The sequence below is a fragment of the Castor canadensis genome, chromosome 5 (assembly GCF_047511655.1).
Source record: "Castor canadensis chromosome 5, mCasCan1.hap1v2, whole genome shotgun sequence".
Taxonomy (NCBI): domain Eukaryota; kingdom Metazoa; phylum Chordata; class Mammalia; order Rodentia; family Castoridae; genus Castor; species Castor canadensis.
Window position 1 is genome coordinate 108,206,337 of NC_133390.1, and position 21,844 is coordinate 108,228,180.

Genomic DNA, 21,844 nt, shown 5'->3' on the forward strand with positions numbered 1-21,844 from the left:
ATCTGAATTATTTCTTTCCAATTCATTTATCTTGATACATCTATATTTAACTCACTTATCATATTTTTGAACCTTTTTTTAAAGCCACTGTTGATCTCAAATGCTGCTTATAATCCACACAATAAACATCCCTTATCCGGCAAACATCTATTGAATATCCACTGCAGGTCAGTGGATATTCTTTTTTTTCTTATGTGAAAAAAAAAATCAAATAGCAGTGTATATAAAGCTAAACATATGCAAATAAGTATTTATTTATTTTTATTTTTATCATATTATTGTTGTACATAATGACATTTACAAAATGCTTACAATATATCTTAGTTACATTCAACTTTTCCTCCATTATTCTCCTTTATCCCCCTTAAGGTTTTTTTTTTGTGGTACTGGGTCTTCAACTCAGGTCTACACCTTGAGATACTCAACCAGGCCTTTCTGTGTGCGTGTGTGTGTGTGTGTGTGATGGATATTTTCAAGATAAGGTCTCAAGAACTATTTGCCAGGGCTGGCTTCAAGCCAAGATCCTCCTGATCTCTGCCTCCCAAATAACTAGGATTACAGGCGTGAACCACTGGTGCCCGGCTCCCTTCCTAGTTTTTAAAATGTAAAGTACATTTATCTGGCAATATATCTATTTTTCTGAAAGACTCCATTCAATCAAAGATAAAAATGACTTTAAGCCGAGCACCAGTGGCTCACACCTATAATCCTAGCTACTCAGGAGGCAGAGATCAGGAGGATTGGGTTCGAAGCCAGCCTGGGCAAACAGTTCCCCAAGACCTTATCTCGAAAAATGCTTCACAAAAATAGGGCTGGTAGAGTGGCTCAAGGTGAAGGCCGTGAGTTCAAGCCCCAGTACATCAAAAAAAAAAAAGAAAAAAGACTTTACTAGTCATTCAAATTCTAAGCTGTTGAAAGAAATATTTCATAAACTACAAATTAAAAATGAAATAGTTTCAACTCTCTAAGTATGTTTCAGTTATTAACATTTGTTTCCATAGTTTTTTTTTAAAGCATGGTTAAATTGTAACCTGAGTGGTACCTATTCAAAGATCCACAACACACATTCTAACTTTTATTGTGCAATTCTTTATAAATCTTGGATCATTGCCACTTCGCATGTAAGCAACACCAATGATGACTCTACAGAAATCAATGCTGTGTGACTGTTTCCAACAGTGCCAATGTTTATAGCCCAATATGCTGTTTTTTTAAGTTTGAAGACCAAGACTGATTTTCAAGAAGGACTAATTCACTACCTGCTGGTCAACTTCAGCTACAGAAATTTGCTTGGCTGGAGAGAAACTGGTAAATCTGGGAGCAAGTTGGGGAGGAAGAGTTGATTTACACTAGAAAACCTGCTGTTTTATTTTCTTTGTGTATTTTTTCTTACCACTTTCCCATATCCACAAGCCACAATTTAAAACCAACAACAAAGTTATTAACACAGAGGAACAAAACTACAAAAATAGTTTTTTTTAACTAGGAGATAGTAGTTTTGTAGAAGTTCCACAGAATTTACTGATATTCTTACTTTAAAATTCTCTATTACATTAAAAAAACAACCGAACCTCTATATATTCAAAAGGAACAAATTAATTCCCTGTGCCCAGAGTCATACCAAAACTAAACTGAACTCTTGAAAATCCAGATCTCTGTTTAATCAAAAGTTTTGATCTCATCCCAATGTCTTTTTGCCAAAGTTGTTAACAAGAAATAAAATGGGGAGGGGGCCGCTGGCAGAGTGGCTCAAGTGGTAGAGTGTCTGCCTAGCAAGCATAAGGACCTGAGTTCAAACTCCATATCTCCAAAAAAAAGCTAAAAATTAAAAAACAAAAAGATAAAAACTTAAAAATAAGTGCAATGGGCTAAACTGAATTGAATTGTCTTTTCTCCTTAACTTCTAAGCTCTGATGATCAAGTCATGAGCATGGAAAATACATTGAGAAAGAGGAGAGACAGAGAAAGAGAGAGAGAGAGAGAAAAAAAAAAGTACTGTTGGCAGAGTGGGTCAAGCAGTTGGAGTGCCTACCTTGCTAGCATGAGGTCCTGAGTTCAAACCCCAGGGCTGCCAAAAAAAAAAAAAAAATTAAAGAGAGAAGTAAATTCTGAAAGGATTGTAAGAACTGGCTGAAGCCAGCCCTGAGGCTAAAGTGCTAGGAAGAACTACCCTCAGATCCAGGGCACAAATTCACCTAGAAAGGAGCCTCAGAGAACTTGACTGATAGTATGTAGGCTCCTCTGGGCTCAGTTGTACTAGTAAATCAACTTATTGATGAACAGTGTTCAAAGAGAACCAAGTCACTTACATATCCTTTCTTGGTGAGGTGTGTTCAATGAAGGCCCCAAAATCCAGATCATAAAGTCCGAATCAGAACCTAAGACTTCTATGGTCATAAAAATCAAGTTTAAATTGTTTTACTTTCCTTAAGCTCTACGTTGGTTCAAAGAAAAGGAGTAAGATACAGAGAATTTAAAAATAACTTGCGAAAAGGGCATACTTTTTTCTTTAAGACTTTTCAACATTCATTTAACTTGATGCTTTTGTGCAAAAAAATTTAGAGGTAAGAAAGTTTTCAAGGATGAGCTATACTAGATTGCACAACTCTGTACATAGCTCAAATATCTCTCCAATTGCCCCTAATAATACATATTTGTAGCTTCCACAAGTATGGATTGGCTCGACCTGTGTACTATAGTTTGGAAAATCTACAACAGTGATGTGAATACAGTGAATGTGTACCTCTCTACTCCCAGTGTACACATTCCCACACATGCATACATCCTCAGGATATTGCATCATAGTTCAGATTTTATCCTGTTCCAGGAAGTACCTTCTCATGGTAGAACGCCATACCCACCAATTGAACAGATTTTTTACCAAGCTTAATTTTCAATTTGAGTTAGGAAAACAATAGTCATATTGAATAAGCTTTTTAAAATTAGCATATAATAGTTGTACAGGGGGATACACTGTGACATTTACATACGTGCTTGCAATATATCCTAATTAGATTCACACCCTCCATCTTTCTCCCATATCCTCCCTCCTGCTTCTTAGAACAATTTCAACAGGTGTCCTTGTTCTATTTTCATATATGAATACAAAACACATCCACCATATTAGCCTTCCTTTACCTTTCCTTATGTCCTCCTTCCTCCCATTGGTACCCATCCCTGACCAGGATCTGTTTTTCTTTCCTGTCATTCATTAAAAAAAATTTTTTTTGTGAATATATGATAGTAATACAGGTGGTTTTGTTGTGACATATCCCTATGTGCCTGTATTATATCCCTAATTGGTTCATCTCCTCCATTCTTCTTTCTACTCCATTCCCCTTCTTAAGGTGACTTCAACAGGTTTCAATGTTCCATATTCAGTCCTGTACAGAAAATACATCAACCATATTTGCCCCTTTACCCTCCCTTCCCACAGAGGCCCTCCCTTAACATGACCTGCATTACCTTCCTGTCCTTCATTATTTAGGTGTCTGTTCATTTTTTAGTGTGGATTTTGCATTGGTTTTTTTACCTGTGAATATATTGTGCTTAAATCAGTCTAACCTCCTCCACTACTCTTTCTCACCCTTTTTCTGTAGCCTCTATTGCTCAGTAGCTTTCAGTGTGTTTTGTGTGTCTTGCTCCTACCCAGATTTGATGTGTTTCATTATTATTCACTCCTTATCATTCTTTTCTTCTTTTCCTCCTCCCTTAGCCTCCTCTAATGGTCCCACTTTTGGAAACATGTTCTCTATATATTTTTATATGTTTTTTATTAGCATATAATAGTTGTACTGAGGATATATTGTGATATTTACAGAAACTTTATATCTTAGTTAGATCCACCCCCTGGATCGTTCTTTCTCCTCCCTGCTTCTTAGAACAATTTAAACAGTTTCATTCTTCTATTTTCATATGTAAATACAAAATACCTCCACCATATTCACCATCTTTCTCCCTTTCTTTATGCCCACCCACCTCTCACTAAAAACTATCCCCCAAAAGGGTTTGTTTCAGCCTCTTGTCCTTCACTTTTTCAAGTGTATATTGATACTCCAAGGGGATTTGTCATTATTAATTCTTTCTCTATCACCACGCTCCCCTACATTTGACAGCTTATGCAGCATTGTGTTATCTTCATATACAGATGGATTGTTTCTGTAGTTTTCATTCTCTAACATTTTCTTTCCCTCTCCTGTCTCCTGTAGTCCCCTTGAGGCAGGTTAGCAGGCAGAGAAAATAACTTACCAAGGTCTCTCTTCTCTTAAGCAAACAAAGCTAACAGCCACCCCAGCATAGCACTGAACCATCTCTAGAACTATAAATCCTCTAAATTTTAAACACTCTGGTGGGTCATAAATATCATTGCAAGATAGCGTCCAAAAGAGTTGCCTTTGGGTTTGCCCTGCTTGTTTTAAAAAACGGGGCGGGGCAGGGGGAGCTACTCCCAATTTGACCTTCCAGGCCAAGTCCTCTTAACTTGAACATTGATTGCATCTCATACATACAATTAAAGGCTATAAATTAATATAAGGGCATACGCAAATTACCCCTTGTTATGTGATAAGGCTATGTTAAGTAAACCTGCCAGCCACCCTAGCCCCTCCCTAAGGACTGTATATATTTATATGTATGTATGATATGCTTGTATTTGCATATTGGATCCATCTTTCATATATGAGAGAGAACATGTGGCCTTTGGCATTTGAGACTGATTAACTCCACTCAAGATGGTGTTCCTTAGTTCCATCCATTTACCTGCAAACGATGAAATTTCATTCTTTTTAATGGCTGAGTAAAATTCCATTCTGTATAAATACATTTTCTTAATCCATTCGTCAGTTGTGGGGCATCTTGGTTGTTTCCATAGCTTAGCTATTGTGAAAAATGCTGCAATAAACATGGGTGTGCAGGTGTCTTTATTGTAACCTTACAGTCCTTTGAGCACATGCAAGAGTGGCATTGCTGGGTAATGTGGCAGTTCTATTTTTAGTTTTTGGAGGAGGCTCCAGACTGTTTTCCATAATGGCTATACTAATTTACCTTGCCACCAACAGTGTGTGAGGGTTCCTTTTTCCCCCCACATCCTCATCAAAGTTTGTTCTTGTTTGTGTTCTTGATGATAGTTATTGAATAAGCTTTTTAATATTACACATGCTGTCCACCTTCGGAATAACTGTTCTATCGTTCAATTCTTCTGCTACAGTACCCTTAAATACCTCACACCTTTTTGTTGGCAAAATCCTAATTTATATTAATGCATATGTGATATTACAAAAGAGTATTCTAATAAATTTTGGGTGAGTTTCTATCTAAGTATAATTCTCCATAATACACTGTGACATTTGCTGCCACTTATTAAATTCATTTTTATGGTTTTAGCTTCCAAAAACTGTATTCACTTTCTACCAAATTGTAGTTAGAGTCATAAGGTGTCACAGTCTTTGGATTGACAGTACAGGTGTTGAACTTCTCAATCCATGCTGAATGAATCCAGCAAATAAACCAACAGGACAAAAACTGCTATATTTTAATGTGGCAAAATGAAACTTAAATCATAAGAGGAAAATTAGGGTGAGTTGCATGTATGCTATTTTCACAGAAGGCTCATGTGTGTGGAGAGAGCGATTGCTCACCAAACTCAGCAGGATTTGATTTTGAACAGGGTCATTTCGATTTGGGGGTATCTGTAAAGAAGTGTTATACGCTCTTTGTTTAAAATAACATTCTTACAGAAAAAAAGCTGAAAAAATTGACTTTCTGGGTGATGGGAATTGTACCATTTTCATATTTTATTTCTGATTTTCTTCCCTAAAACATCTGCAATTAAATGTTTTTTGTAAAAAGAATAAAAAGGGCTTGAGATTTAAATGTGAATTTTCTATACCATCAACCACAACAGCTAAAATGAATTTTTATATTTAATTTAGTCACTCAATGACATTTTATTTAAAAACATTTAACTGATACTTTTCCTTTAAATTTACTTTTAAAAGTAAAGAAACTCAAAACCAGGTATGGTGATCGTGAGTTCCAGGTCAGTGACCCAGCCTAAAAAAAAAGAAACAAAAGAAAAAAATCAGCGCCACCATTAATAACCCTGCAGGCAGCTGCCACAAAAGCCTATGCCAAGCTCTGCTTCTAATTCTTTCTTGATTTCTGTCATCTATTTTGAATTCTAATTTATTTTGTTCTTTCATTTCTTATGTAAGACTATCTTTTACCTAATTTTGAAATAAAATACAGTAAGTTGGAATGGCTATTTGAGTATGTTTTTCTGGCACACTTTTATTGTTTGTATGGATGCTATTTTATACTTTACTTTTTCCTTTGCTTCATTTATTCTCTTTATATGGTATCTAAGCTTTTTATGTGAATATAGTTTCCCAAATTTTGATTCAGATAGCTTTAATAGCAGCTTGCTTTTGGAGGTTTCTTGGCTTGGTTTTCCTCCCTTGCTTACGGAAGAAACTTTCTTCCTTCTCCATTATCCCTGTCCTACTGAATTTTGTGACTGCATACCCAGTCCTTTCTCCTTAGTATAAGGCCCTATCTTCATACAAATGGGAACTAGTAGATCAGTTTCAAAAGTCCATGAGATTAAACCACTCAGGTCCCTGTAGACTCTTCCCTGGAGGTTCTCACAGTTTCCTAGCTTTGCCACCTACAAGCTGTGCGCCATGGACAAAATGCTCTACTGCTCTACTAGGTGAGGATAAGATGATAGACAATGAATTTTCATGCGAAGTGTTTAGAGTATTGCTCAACACTGAGTACTTCTTCAATGCTTATTTAACAAGCAAAATATGAATCTGCTCTTTCTTTATGAACTCCCCTTAAAGTTGTAAATGTTGCCAGGCCAGTTGATCTCAACCTTGGTCCCCCTCAGTACCTCACAGAGCCTACTCCAGTGCCAACTGCAGTTTATAGCTTTAAGTTATTCTATCAACACACCTTGCATTATTGTGTTTTGTTTCTTGTTTTTTTGCTTTAGTTGTTTCTTTCTGAGAGAGGATCTCACTTTGTAACCCTGGCTGGTTTCAAACCTTTGCTTTTCCTGCCTCCATTTTCTGGGCTGGGATTACAGATGTGCCCCACCATACCCAGCTCTGTTTTAGTTTTTTTGATGTGTGGGGGATGGTACTGGGGTTTAGACTCAAGACCTCATGCTTGCTGCAGGTACTCTACTTGAGTCACTCCACCAGCCATGTTTTTTTATGTTGGGTATTTTTGAGATAAGGTCTGTCCAACTCTTTGCCAGGGCTAACTTTGAATGCAGGTCCTTCTGATCTTTGCCTCCCAAGTAGCTAAGATTACAGGTGTGAGCCCCCAGCACCTGGCTTGTATTTTCATTTTTAATAAAAGATTTAAGAGAAAGAAAAGCTGCTCAATGTCATCCTAGTAAGAACACAAATGTCCTTCATTTTTAGTGTTAAGTTGGGAAAGGGTCTTTCTCATTGTATGTATTATTTTTTCCTTTTCCCTAGGCTGTCTAGGCACATAGAGATAACTTTATTTGCATAAAATCAAACAGGATTTCTCAACACCTGATATCATTAGCAATGGAGGGGACAAACAAAGTTTTTATATAGTTTCTCGGGCTGGTGGAGGGGCTCAAGTGGTAGAGCACCTGCCTAGTAAGCATGAGGCCCTGATTTTAAATCCCAGTACCACCTAAAAAATTAATTAATTTTAAAAAACACATGTAACAAATCCATAAATAAGGTGGACTTATTGTAGTATTTGGGCTGGTGGAGTGGCTCAAGTGGTAGAGTGCCTTCCTAGCAAGAGTGAGGCCCTAAGTTCAAACTCCAAAACCAAAAAAAAAAAAAAACCAAAAAAGAAAAAGTACCAAGGAAATACAAGCAATTCCTACAAGTCAATAAGAGATGATTTAAGAGAAGACTAGATAAAAATATGAATAAGAAATTCATAAAGAATAAAACTCCAATGGCCTTATAAAAAAGATTTTTAAAAAAGTCTTCAGAAAAACTTTTTAAAAGATTTTTTCATGTTCTATTTTCATACATGAATACAAAATACATCACCATATTCACCCTCATTCATCCTTTCTTTATGCCTCCTTCCTCCCACTGGCACCCATTCCCTACAGGACCTGTTTAACCTTCCTGTCCTCCTTTTTTTTTTTAAGTGTAGAGTGATAGTTCAAGGGGAGGAATTACCTTGGTATTTCAGACATGTATACATCATGCTTTAATCAGATTAGCCCTCCTACTACTTACTCTCTAACACCCTGCTCCCTTATTATCCAGAGGCTTACAGGGCATTGCATTATATTATCTTCATACACATATGCAACGTTTCAATATTTTAAAATGGTTTTTAATACTTTATGTCTTACTGCTGCAAATTTCTATTATCTGTATTTGAATATGCCACTTTTTTAACTGCTGGATCTTATTTTTCCTTTTTTTTTTTAATAGGTGACAGGGATTTAAAGAGCTTTATTGTATTACTGATAGAATTTCAGCCTTTTTTTGGGCAATACTGAGGTTGAACTCAGGGCCTCATGTGTGGTAGACAAGCATTCTACCACTTGAGCCATTCCATCAGTCTTGTTTTTGTGATGGATATTTTTAAGATAGGGTCTCAAACTATTTGCCCATGGCTGGCTTTGAACTTCCATCCTCCTGATCTCTGCCTCTTGAATAGCTAGGACTACAGACATGAGCCACCAGTGCCTAGTTTGTTTTTCCTTTTTAAGCAACATTTTTCTGCTCTTGAGCATAAAAATACAAACAACAAAAACTAAACAACCAGAGTTTTGGAATTTAGGTTGTCAAAAATATTTCTTTACACCATTGTAGGATTTGTTTGGGAAAATATGACCCAAAAGAGACGAGACAAGTAACTGAAAGTTATACGTGGTCCTGGTTTGAACCCTGGAATTAAATAATATATGTACATAATAATTTTATAATAATTTTTTCAATTTAGGTATTTATACTGTGATTACAGAAGAAAATGGAGTTGAAACATTTGAATGCATGCCAACAATTTACTCTCAAAGAGATCAGAGGCACAGAGGATGTGAAAACCAATATGGCAAAATGTAAACTTTGGGGAAATCCTGGTGAAGGGCATTATGGGAATTCTTTGTACTGCTCTCTTACGATTATGTACTCTCTTACAACCCTGAAGTTGTTTCAAAATTAGAATTTTTTTAATACCTGGAGGATTACGAGCAGTAAAATAAGTGTCCTTTGGTTTTCTTTGAGCACTTACTGTACTTACAGTACCCCTGAGCGTTAGACATGGAGAGCAAAAACTCATTTAAAAGAAAAGTTGGGGGTTTAGAGCAGTGCTTCACACATTTGGGCAGGAAAGCCAATACAAAGTCACTACCTAAAAGATACTCGGTTTCCATCAAAAAATGTAAAAAAAAAAAATTGTGAAAAAGAAAGGTACTCACTTTGATAGGTGTACTGATGTTTAATTCAATAAACAGCCATTCCATGTTAGGGGAATAAAGGCTATCCTGGTGAGCTAATAATGCAAGCTAAGCCCATTAGAAATAGCAGGCACTACTGGGTGAGCAGAGATGAAACTGAGCGATTCACTCAGTTGTGGGCAGCAATTGTTCTTGTCCACTGCAATGGGATTTAGATTGGTATAACCTAGTATAATCTTTCTGAGGCGCAATCAAGTGGTATGTATCTCATTTTTAAAACGTTCAAGTGCACTTCTAGAAATTTATCCTAGGAAATGGTGGGCAAGTACACAAACATATGCATTCAAATATGTTTACTCTTTGTCTCAACAAACAGCCAAAGGCAGTATGTGTTCCCTGGTAGGAGATTAAATAAATAAATCATGGCTTATCCATGTAAAAGAACATTCTTCAGCCCTTACAAAGACACATTAACAGGAAACAATGTCTAAATGAAAACAGTAGGTTGCAGTGGTACATGGTATTATCCTATTTACACCTATATTGCTTGGTTACATTTAAAATAGAAATCGACACTTTGGAGATTGAAGGAATGCATGCCAATAAAAGAATGAGCATTGAGTTAGATAAACACTACTCTCTACCTAGTAGACAGTAGACCAGTACAAGATGAAAATGTGGATTCCCTTGTTTAAAAACTGAGAATTCCAAGATTTTGACAAAAGATTATTAAGCCAAACATGGGGTCCTATGTAACTGTATGGGATACATGTCCATAAAGCAACAGCGTACACATCTAGATATGCGTTACACTGTATTATACATGACAGGCTGGGTATAGTGGTACATGCCTGTAATCCTAGCACTTGGGAGGCTAAGACAGGAGGAGGTCAGGAGTTTGAGCCAATCTGAACTACATTGTGAGGCTCTGTCTCAAAAAAACAAAACAAAACAAAAACCCCAGCATATTATATATTACACTATGAACTAAGATACATACACACTACACTAAGTAGTTGTGCATGCATTGGGTGGAAATATATGTGTGGTCTCCTTTCTGCTATTTTAGGTATTATAATAAAGGCAACATATACTTTGTGATACTAGCTATACAATGTGTATTTAAATTGTTTCTAGGCGTTAGCAGGACTGGTAGTGGCTCAAGCAGTAAGAGCACCTGCCTAGCAAGTGTGAGGCCCTGAGTTCAAATCTCAGTGCTGCTTAAAAAAAAAAAGAAAGAAAATATTTTGAGCTGGAGTGGCTCAAGTGGTAAGAGAACCTGCCCAGTAAGCCTGAGGCCTGGAGTTCCAACTCCAGTGCCCTCCCCCACTCAAAAACAAAACAAAAACACAACCACAAGAACTAGAAGGAGCTAGCTAAGGTTGCTGAAATTAGACATTTGCCAGTGTCCCTTTGTATCATTTCATGTACCACAAGAGTGCCTCCAAGAAGACTGACAAGTGAGACCCTATCTCAAAAAAACCAAAAGATTATAAAAATAAAAATTTAAAAGTAAAAAAATAAGAACAAAAATATAAAACTTAAACAATTTTCTACCTCTAGAAATTAAATAGTTCTTCTAGGTCGTGTGGGTAGTGATATTTTTCTGTTGCTCTAAATGGTTCTCATATGCACAAATTAACCAAATAGTAGAATTCTTAGTCATTAATTGACTTGATCTGCCTACAAGGTGCTTCCTCTGATGCTTCTATTTATAGGTAGAACTAAAATCCTGCAAGTCTAATTTAGGATCAGTATGGTACCTTGTGTTCTGCCATGTAGAACAGAAAGGTTTGGTCAGGCAGATCTTAGGGTTGTAGCCAAAAGGCAAGAGTACAAGACATTCTAGTATTTAACAGACTCTAAATAAGATGGTCTAACACTTTCTAAGTGCTCATCCTCATTAGTCATATGGTCACCAACACTTAACAGTTTCTAATGAGTGGTAGAATAAGTGTGTAGGTGAAAGAATGAAGGTTTCAAAGATTTAACAGTGTAAGAGACTGAGAAAAACATTAAAAGATGCACTAAAGATTTTTTTCTGAAGTCTGTTGTAAGGTAACCAGTAACAACTAAGTCTACGTGGCACATCAGGAACTACAGAACTTTGACTTTGTAGGCATCTAGAGAATCTGTTGAAACTCCATTTGAGAAGCTCTCCAAGAGACTTCAGGGTTTTGTATAACATGGTGACAAGACTATAAATAGGAAGATGACAAATCCTATGAGGTGTGTATTTCAAGACTAATTTATGTGACTTGAAAGTGTTCAATCTTGTACTGTAATTTAATTCATGTTCCAGAATTATATGTGTATATGTGGTACCATATGTCACATATAAATCTATGCTCAGTAATGGAGAAAAACTAATAAATGCATCAGAGAGTCCTACTTATATATAATTATCCAAAGAAGTCATGTGTTTCAGGGAATCAGTCTGTTCTCATTGAAGTTACTAAAGTCACTCATGCTCATGAGAATTTTCATGTTTGATTAGCATCACTATTCCCAATTTCAAAACAGAACCTATAATCCAGGTATATTATTGAAGGTAGGAGTCTATCATCACCATAAATGCAAAAATAAAACCCAGTTCTATTTAATGCATCTACTCTTTGTTATCTCCACTGATACTGTTTTAAGTATTCAATGACTTTTTCTTTTAAATGATTGTATTATATACATGAGTGTTTGACAATGGTGTCCTCTGAAGACCGAATGGGCTATGATTCAAGATATACTGAGGCTGGAAAACCCACTTGATGGGGAATGTTCAAGTGAGAGTTTAAGCACAAAATGGATGGTTGAACTAGATAACATTTATGCTCTCTTCCAATTCTGAGACATCATGAATATAAAACAATTCTTACAGATTTTAAACAGGAAGGGCAGATGATGGCAGCACTGGGAATAGATAGGAGGCAAATTTGAGATTCTGTTAAGATGTCTTATTTATTGAATACAATTTGGCACTGAGTGAATGTAGCATGCAGAGAAAAAAGGATAAAGAATCAAAGATATCTAATGTTTTCAGCTCCAGAAACTGAGTAGTACCATTAGTAGAAATAAAGTAGCATTGCACATTAACAGGTTTTTCCATTGTTTTGATTGTGAGGGATATCCCCGAACAGGGAAACCAAAAACAGAGATGCTAAATCTTCATTTGTTTTGTTTGTTGATATTAGAGATGGTTCCAAGAGGCCAGTCCAGTTATGGCAGGAGACCCCACTCCTGAATGAACCTGCAGGAACAGGGCCTGAGAAGGAGACTAGTAGGAGTAAACCAGAGTAGCTGGCAAATGCGCTAGAATTCAGAAGAGTGATAGCAGTCAATGGACACACATTCCACCTCTTCAGGAATTGACCCAAAACCAGGGCAGGCCTGAACCTTCAAGGATCTAGAAAGGCAGTAGCAAAATATATGAGATTAAAGTTAACACCAAGAAACTAAAAATAGATTTAGCATGCCCAAATGGAGCCAGTCTTTGTGAGGAATGTATAAAGAGATGGTATTTGAGAAAATGCAAGAGAAAAACTAGATACAGAAAGGGATCTAGGAAAATATTGAATAAATCTATTCAGAAAAATGGAACTGGATAGTACTGGCTTGGGAATTTCAGTCCCTGACACACTATTTGGTTACATTGAGCAACAGATATATCACCATGATTTACATGTGTATTACTGTTGCACAAAATATGACCTATTACTGTGGTGCCTCATTATCCTTATTCTAGCTTCATACTTACCTTACAATGAGCTCTGTTACATCAGATCTAGTAGTTCTCAAAGGATGTTCCAGGTAATAGAATCTCATCAGTGTCATCTAAGCTTTTCCTAGAATCCAAATCTTCAGAGGCTAGCCAAGATCTACTAAAACAGAAGTCCTGGGGATAGAGCCCACAAATCTGGGTTTTAATCCTCCCTGGTTATTCTGATGTACTCTAAGGTTTGAGAACCACCACCTTGCACATTTCAGAACTAGACTTAAAGAAGTCTAGAGGTCAAGCTGAGATCTGTGTGATATGCCAGGGAGACAGGAGGGCCAACCACAAACAGTAGGGGGTTTGCAGCTAGGCGGGCCTGGAATCAAAATAGATTCCAGTGGTGCAGGATCTTGAGCAAGTTGCTTAGACTCACTGGACCTCAGGCTTCTCGTACAGAAAGCTGAAATAGTAACACCCACCTTGAAGGATACTATGAATACCGAAGTTTATGTACCTCCGTGGTAACAGGAGTGCTGGTTGTGGTGTCAGGCACAGGTCAAATGCCAGCTCTACCGTTTACTGTGTGATCTTGTGCAAATTACTGTGCCTCTTTGTACTTAAATTTTCTCAATTGTAAAATGAATACACTTACCTCATGGGGTTGTTGGGGGGATCAATGCATTAATATATACAAAAATTGTTTAGAAAAAACTGCGTCATCTGGGCATGGTGCCTGTAATCCCAGCACTCAGGAGGCAAAGAGGAGTACCTCGCATTCAAGGCCAGCCTGCTACATAGTGAGTTCCAACCCAGCTACACAGGGCTCAATAACTCATTTATAATACTAGAAGTACAAATAACAGCAACAATAATAAAATAGTTCATGTAAAGAAAACACCTAGACCTAGAATAGTCAAAATTTACTATTAATTATTATTACTATTATTCCTCACTCCTTTCCCATAAAATATAGGATTATTGGAAGCTCTAGTATATGGGCACTCCATATACATGATTCATGTATTATATATTCTAATGTCTTTCCTCTCCTCTGAATAGCCTCTGTGGATTAGGTCAATATGAACTGCCTGTTTTGATAGTATATTATGGTTACTTAAGATACTATTATTAGGGAGGCTGAGTAAAAGAAAGATGGGCCCACTTTGTGTGTGTGTATGTGTAAAATTCCTGTGAATCTCTAATTATTATTATTTTTTAATCTATAATTATTTAAAAATAAAAAGTAAAAAAAAATACAGGGATGGGAACATGTCTGAAGTGAGCATTATTGGCATGGAGGCTAGGCCTACAATTCTAAGTTTTTATTCAATTAAATGGTCAAAACTAAGATTAAAAAAATAAGCTAAAGAAAAAACTAGGTGATTCACTTCTCCCAACCAAATTATATCAATTTTAATTCATCATTTCTTACCTTTCTGGGACTTCAGTAAATAAAAAACTCATTTTCTTCAAAATTCCCCAAATTCTAAGTCAGAACAGTCTGGCAATGGAAAGACATGAATGAAACTCCACAATACCAGGTCAATTTGTTTTCCAGAGAAAATAAAGGTATGTTACTATATAAGTCCATATTCTATTATAATGAAATACCTGAAGCTGGGTACTTTCGAAAGAAAAGAGGTTTATTTAACTCACAGTTTCAGAGGCCGAAAGTCCAAATAGCATACATTGGCTTTGGTGAGCACCCCCCACCCTGCCTCATATTAGGGCAGATGGCATCATGGAGGGAGCTCGTGTGACAGAAGGATCACAAAGAGACAAGTACCCAAAGGGAGGGGAGAGGCCAGGCACATTTTTTTTATAACAACTGTCTCTTGAGACCTAACTCAGGGTCCCACTGAGACCTATCTTAATCCATTTGGCGGGCAATGCCCTCTAGGATATAACCAACTCCCACCAGGCCCTATCTTAAAGGTCCCACAACCTCTCAACATCATCACCCTGATGACCAAGTTCCCAATACACAAACATTTGAGAAACAAACTACATCAAACTACAGCAATTACCAAAAGTTCAATGTTTGTCTCTCAAAAAAGAACCAGTGTTTAATTTATAAACACAAATTATATTTTTAGTTAAGATTTAGCTATAAATAAAATTCCTTTTTTCAGCTAATAGTAACCAACATTTTGCTCAAGAAACCACAAATAATCTAAGGTACTCAACAAACAAGAGACCATAAGATCCATATTATAGATTGATTCAAGAAAGATTTCACAATCTTCAAATTAATGTACATACTATAAGAATAGTCCAAACTGCTTGGGTGAAATAATTAACAATTATAATTCTTTTTGAGATTATATTTTACTAAAACCCTGTGTATGGCTTCCCAAATCCCCTCACAAATTTCTGTTGCAGAACAGAGAAAGTAGCTTTATTCAAGTGACTCTAAGAGAACTTTATGATACTTTGAAAGCACAACAGACCTCCTTAATACGAACATTCTTCAGAACTGAGAGAAATAAATGTCTGCTGTTTAAGCCAGTCAATGTATGGCAATTTGTTATTGTAGCCCAAACTGAGGTAAAGTTGAAATGGTATTAATGATCCTGTATTTCACTACTTCCTTAGTTCAGCAAATTAAATTTCTGAAACTAACAGGAGTTTGTTCTATGATATCTTGCCATTTAGTTGTCCAATCTGCACGTAAAGCTATTACCACTCCTGGAGAAACTTCTTTACCCCTTTTATAAATTATGTATCTTCTGTCTCAAAAGAGTCCGAAGTACAGACGCTAAACATGTAAACTTGCTGGCAAATGAGCAGTTACAATTTCAGTGAAAATCTTAGGCAGGCAAAGAGACTATTAATTATAATTAAGGATAATTATTTGTTTTAGCAAAGTATTTCACAACTACTGTTCAGGTTTTCCCCTGAAACATGTTTGATTTATTCCATAAATTTTAACCCTGGGATGAAGGTCACATCAAATGAAGTATTTGTAGATGAAACTTGGTGTAAATGAGAAGCAAGAAAAACTCAATCCACAATTGAAAGCAAGTTATTCAACTGCAAAGACATAACACTTGAAAAAACTCAGATTCAGGTCTTAACGCTTGACAGTCACTGGGTGCTGGGTATATAGTAGTAAACAGAACACTGGTTCTTGACTTCAAAGAATTTACTCCTCAGTTAGACATTAAACAAATAAAATTACAAGATGTGGCTATTTGCTATTTGTACTGAATCTTTCTCAGTTGGTAATGGTGATCAAACCCATTTTAAGGAGTATTCTGCACAGAGAATTTCAGGTTGTTTAATCATCAGACATAACCAGGTGTAGCTGGGAGACGTGAAGATGTACAGAACAGTAAACAATTCTATAAACTTCATCATGAACACAATGGTGAAATTTACTTCAACAACAAAATAGTCATCTATATACATTGACAGAGTAACTTCCAATCAGTTTAAGAAGTCACCAGTAAATTTTTTTCTTGAACCTTGGTCTGACCAAATCCATGATGGCAGAAAAGATACATATATTCTAGGTTTAGAATTTTCTTATCCTAAATTATTTTTTTCTTTTGTCTTGACACGGGGTCTTGTTAGGCAGCCCAGGCTGGCCTTGAACTCACTTCTGTAGCCCAGATGTCCTTGAAACTTGCCATCCTTCTGCCTCTGCCTCTCTAGTGCTGGGAGTGCTGGGATTACAGGTGTGCACTACCACAACCAGCCTCTACACTCATTTTTTAAAACATGAGTGCTCCAGCATGCAAATACAATGTTACTTCAATTAATTGAGTTTTTTGGTAATAAAAATTTATAATGAAAAATTTACAATCTGTATTTTAAGACCTGCATTCAATTTACATTCAAGTTAACCTTCAGTGTGAATTATTACCTGGTACTGCTTGTTTTTGTAGCCCAGTCGAAAGTATACAAAGTACTTTAGACTTTAAAAGTATTACTCTGCTTCTAAGTTTTGTTTTGTTAAAACCATTTCCTACCATTATAACATCTTTTTCAAGTATTCCTTCCAGCTCTCTTTATTTCTACTCCCTCAGAGGGAACTCAGCTTACTGTTTAAACCCATTGACTGACTTCATACTTTCAAGTGATAGCGTGCCTTCATACCAAGAGTGAGGCCCTGAGTTCAAACCCCATTAGGGCCCAAACCAAAATCGTTCCTTTTACCTTGCCGTAACCAAACACATCCAACGCCCTTAATTCCTTGCTTCTGGTCCGACTTGCCACTACTTTACATAACCCTGTCCGTTGGAAGTGCTATTAGTCGGTACCGACATATTTTTAAACATTTCCTAATCTTTTTTTCTGAAAATTTTGAGTACGTTCTTTTGGATCGTGCGTTATTTCTGCCTCCAGTAATGTTTCTGGTGAACATGGTATCCTTGGAGTTCACTTCCATTAACAAGAGTTCCAGTACTACATTACCATGTCAATGGCCACGGTCTCGGCGTTAGTATTTCGTGGCCAAATAGCTTCTTGAAATTCCTAAGGCGAAACACCTAGGAAGTGGTATTACAGATCATCAGCTCTTCCCAAGTTCCTACCTGTTGCGGGCACTTGGTCAGAGGACGAATCCGATTCGTCTAATGACCCCTTTCCTTTTCCACCACCGTCCCTCTCGCTTTCCTTTGCGCCTCGGGAACGCACGCCATCCTGTCACCCCTAGCCCCGAGGCCTGGCCCTTGGATGGCTTGGCTTGCCTTGCTGGGACGGAGCCAGGCGCACCTCTGCGCCCCGCAAAGCGCCCGAAGTTCCCAGGAAGAAAACGCGCGCCGGGGGAGGAGAGGAAAAGGGCGTCACTGCAACTCCGCTCCGACGCCGGACCCCAGCGTCGGGGTCTGGCCGCCCGCAAGACCGGCGTCACACCTCGTCACGCCGCCTTCCCGGGCCTCTCCTTCCCTTCCGGCCTCCCCTCCAGTCTGCTCCTCGGGTGCTTCCGCCTCCTCTCCCCCCAGGCTCGTGGTCCCGCCCTGCCCTGCCCCCGCCGCACCCTCTCCTCTTTCCCTCCTCTCTCTCTACTCCCTCCCTTCTCAGCGCCCGGGCCCTTTCCTCCGGGCGTCGCACTCTTCCCCTTTCTGTTCTCTCTTCCGCCCTACCCCCCCAACTCTCCATCGCCCCTTCTGATTGGCCGAACGCACCGGAGCCTGGCTGGCCAATCGGCAAGCTGGGCTGGCGGTGATGGGCGTGGCCGCGGCGCCGGGGCCTCAGATCGAGGCTGCCTCCCCCCTCTCAGCCGGCAGCACATTCCGCCGCCGTTGCCGCCGCCCGGCCCCGCAGTTGTCTTCGCTGGAGCTGATTCTGTCGCGCTGGGGTTAGGGCGGGGGGGCGGGTGGGGAGAGGTGGAGAAGGCCGTGGCGGAGGCAGGTGAGAGGAGGAAGGAAGCGGCCGCCCGGCGTACATAGCAGCTCAGGCAGCGGCCCGGTTCCTGGGAGTGTCGGTGCGGCGCGGTGGTTGGGGCGGATCCCGCGGGGCCCGGGCGGGGGAAGGAGTCACCGGCCCGGCCATGGCGGACAACGAGAAATTGGACAACCAACGGCTCAAGAATTTCAAGAACAAAGGCCGCGACTTGGAGGTAAACTCGGGGGCGCCGGAGGGTGGGGGGCCGTGGGCCTCGGCCGGTCTCCGCCGGGACTCGGAGTGTGGGGAGTCGGGGCGGGCGCCGCCGCCGGGCCGCGGGGGAATGGCGCTGACGGCCGGCCTGCCGGTGACGCCTGTGCGAACGCGCCGGGAAGTTTGTGTCGAGCCGGCTCCGCCTCCGCCGGGGAGCGCGGTGCCGGGGCACCGCCGGCGCGGCCTAGGCCTGCCCGGCGGAGCCGGCTCGGCGCGGGTGCGGAGCCCGGGCCGCGCGGCAGGAGGCCGGCCGGGCCGCGGCGGAGGCTCGGGATCCCGCTCGGGCCCCGACGTCTGGCGCCGCGGCAGGAGGGGCGGGGGGCGAGCGTGTGGCCCCCGAGCGCGGCTCGGAACTTCCTCGGCGAGGCCCGAGGCGTTTCCACTTAAAGGCGTTTTTTCTGGTCTTCCCGACTCCCGCTCTACCCCCGCCTCCCCCTAATGTCCAAACTACAGGAGTCAACTTCTCCGCTGCAAAAAACCACCCCCGGCGTGAGAGCCATCCCGGTGATGCTAACAGTGCCTTCCAGCGGCCTGTGTTTTACTCTGGATATAGCTGACTCAAGATGAGGCTCCCGGTGTGCCCTCTTCCAGGCAAAGGATCCCCCTTAATTCAGCTTGTCCACAAATCTCTTTTACCCCCTCCTGAGAGGAGACCACCAGCTGCACTCTTACACATAAAGTCCAAAGGGTTATACAAAGCTGTCATCCTCTAGTCTACAGTATCCTTTCCCTGCACCTGCTGGTGGTGGTAGTAGTGGGGGATGGGGTGGGCTAGGGAATGGCACCATCACGTTTTGTTATTTAAAAAGGAAAAGAGAAGAGCTTCATTGTCTTAGGTACAGCTGCTCCCTAGGCTTTCTGTATTGGTAAGGTGTGTGTTAAACACATCCCACTGAGATTTTTAAGAATTTAGGTGCCTATTGGGTTTTTTCTTTCCCCCACCCACTCCATTCTGAGTCAAGAGTTTGGCTTTTAAGATAAAGTGGTAAAGTCGAGTTTTTCTGGTGTCCTTGCACATTTTTATACTTGTATCTTCAGATTCCTGTGGGTTGGTTTTGAACTTGAGCATTTGCTTGATTGAGATAGTAACTGTGTTTTTGACTTTAACAAAGCTATTCAATCTCTAATGTAGTATGGGCTGTTTTAGACAGCGGGAATCTATGTCCTAGGGTGTGGTAGTTAATTCTGAGATTGTTTACGGTTAACATAAGATATTATCCTTTGATCCCTTTTTTCTAGTGAAAGAAATTTAACTTCTTTATTAAAGTAATTCACCTGCTGCAGAAAATCAGCTTTTTAAATGTATAACTCACAGCTTTTAGTATATTTACTTGTGCAAAACAATGTGATGAAAAATTTTACTAATGAATATTTAAAGTGAGAAAAAAAATTACAAAACTTCAAAACTGATAAAAACCACAAAGCTACAAAATCCAGAAAAGTAGCAATTAAGGTGCCTGATGAATCCCTGTAATCCTTTTCTCCCCATGCTTCATATTTCTAACAAGATTATTGAGGTGTAATTCACATACCATACAGTTCCTCCATCTGTAGTGGATTTTGGTGTATTCACATAGTTGTGCAGTCACCATCATAATCAACTTTGACCAACCCAAAGAGAAACCTCACTCGTTAAGCAGTCACTGGTTATTTTTCAGCTATTCCAGCACCAAACAACTTTTTTCTGTCTCTTTAGATTTGCCTGTTCGGGACATTTTATATAAAAGGAAGTATACAATTTGTGATCTTTTGTGACTGGCTTGTTTCAAGATAGGATAATGTTTTTAAAGTTCATCCATGATGTAACAAATTTGTATCCTTTTTAGGACTGAATGATATTCCAGCATATGGATATACCACGTTATGTTTATCCATCCATCAGTTCATGGACATTGCATTAACACTTTTTAGCTGTAATGCATAGTACTGCAATAAACATTCATATACACATTTTTTGTGTGGCTGTATGTTTTCGTTTTTTCTTGGTTATAACGCATGGAGTAGAATTGCTGTGTCAATTGAAATTTTGTATTAAACCTTTTATAGGATTACCAGACTATTTTCTTTTCCTCTGTTGTTTCCTCTCTCCCTCCCTCCCTTCCTTTCTTCCCTTTTTTTTTGATAGGATCTCACTATGTAGCAGAGGCTAGTCTAGAATTGAGATACTCCTGCCTCAGCTTCCCAGTTGTTGGGATTATTGGCATGTACCACCATGTGTAGTCTATCAGACTATGTTCTAAAGTTAGTCTTTAAAAAACTTGAGTGTTTCTTGCCACTTATTTCAGATTAAGTACTGAGTCTATTAGAATATTAGGAGATGTGATTTTTTAAAATCTAAATACATATTAGACATTTTGAGAGGTTCAGAGTGCCTACAGGTAGCCTCTGATGACTGATATCCCTGTATATATATATATATATTAGAATAGGAATGTTTCACTTTTCCACCTGAGGAAATGACATACTACTCTAAAGGAAAGTCATACTCTCCTCTCACTGTGACATATTCAAGTTTACATGTACTAGGCTGAAGATGTAGCTCAGTGGTAGAGCACTTGCCTATCATGTATGAGGCCCTAGATTTGAAACCCAGAAACAAATAAGCACATACACCCCTTCTGAAAAAGATCACATATACTTACAATGAGATGGAAACATCTCTTATTATCTTCAGAGAATTACTATAATGGTCTGTTCTATGTATTTGTAGTTATGTACATGCCTGTATCTCAAAAAACTTATGCCCGTTTTCTACCTTTCCAAATATGGTTACTATGGCCAGGTATGGTGATACGTGTCTGTAATCCCAGCACCTGGGAGGCTCGCTGAGGAAGATCAAAAGTTTAAGGCCAGCCTACATAGTAAGACCCTGACTCAAAAAAGAAAATGAAACAAACAAAAAATCAAAAACAAATGTGGTTACTATGTTGTGTTACATATGTAGTATATATACATAGTATACATATATGTATACTATTTGTAGAATACATCAGATTCTGAGAAAATGCTGCTCGGTCTTAGGGCATCTGTTTCATTGGGTGGTTTTTTAGAAGTATGGACCAGTGCTGTACAATGAATTTTAACCTAGTATATCCAAAAAACATTGCAACATGTAATCCATG

General features: G+C 39.1%; 1 protein-coding gene and 1 long non-coding RNA gene across 2 annotated transcripts in view; one reads left to right on the plus strand and one right to left on the minus strand.

Annotated features, from left to right (window-relative positions):
- Positions 1-1,982: 1,982 nt before the first annotated feature.
- LOC141423301 (uncharacterized) lies at positions 1,983-18,171 on the minus strand. Its single transcript, XR_012448051.1, has 2 exons — positions 17,657-18,171; positions 1,983-14,619 (listed from the first exon to the last, which is right to left on the minus strand). It is a non-coding gene; the product is annotated as an uncharacterized lncRNA (long non-coding RNA).
- A 252-nt stretch (positions 18,172-18,423) lies between these two features.
- The window catches only part of Kpna4 (karyopherin subunit alpha 4), a 48,983-nt gene continuing 45,562 nt past the window's right edge, over positions 18,424-21,844 (plus strand). Inside the window, exon 1 of the mRNA XM_020180725.2 lies at positions 18,424-18,684. Coding sequence (XP_020036314.1) covers positions 18,616-18,684 — 69 coding nt within the window. The 5' untranslated portion in view covers positions 18,424-18,615. The remainder of the gene's footprint in view (positions 18,685-21,844) is intronic.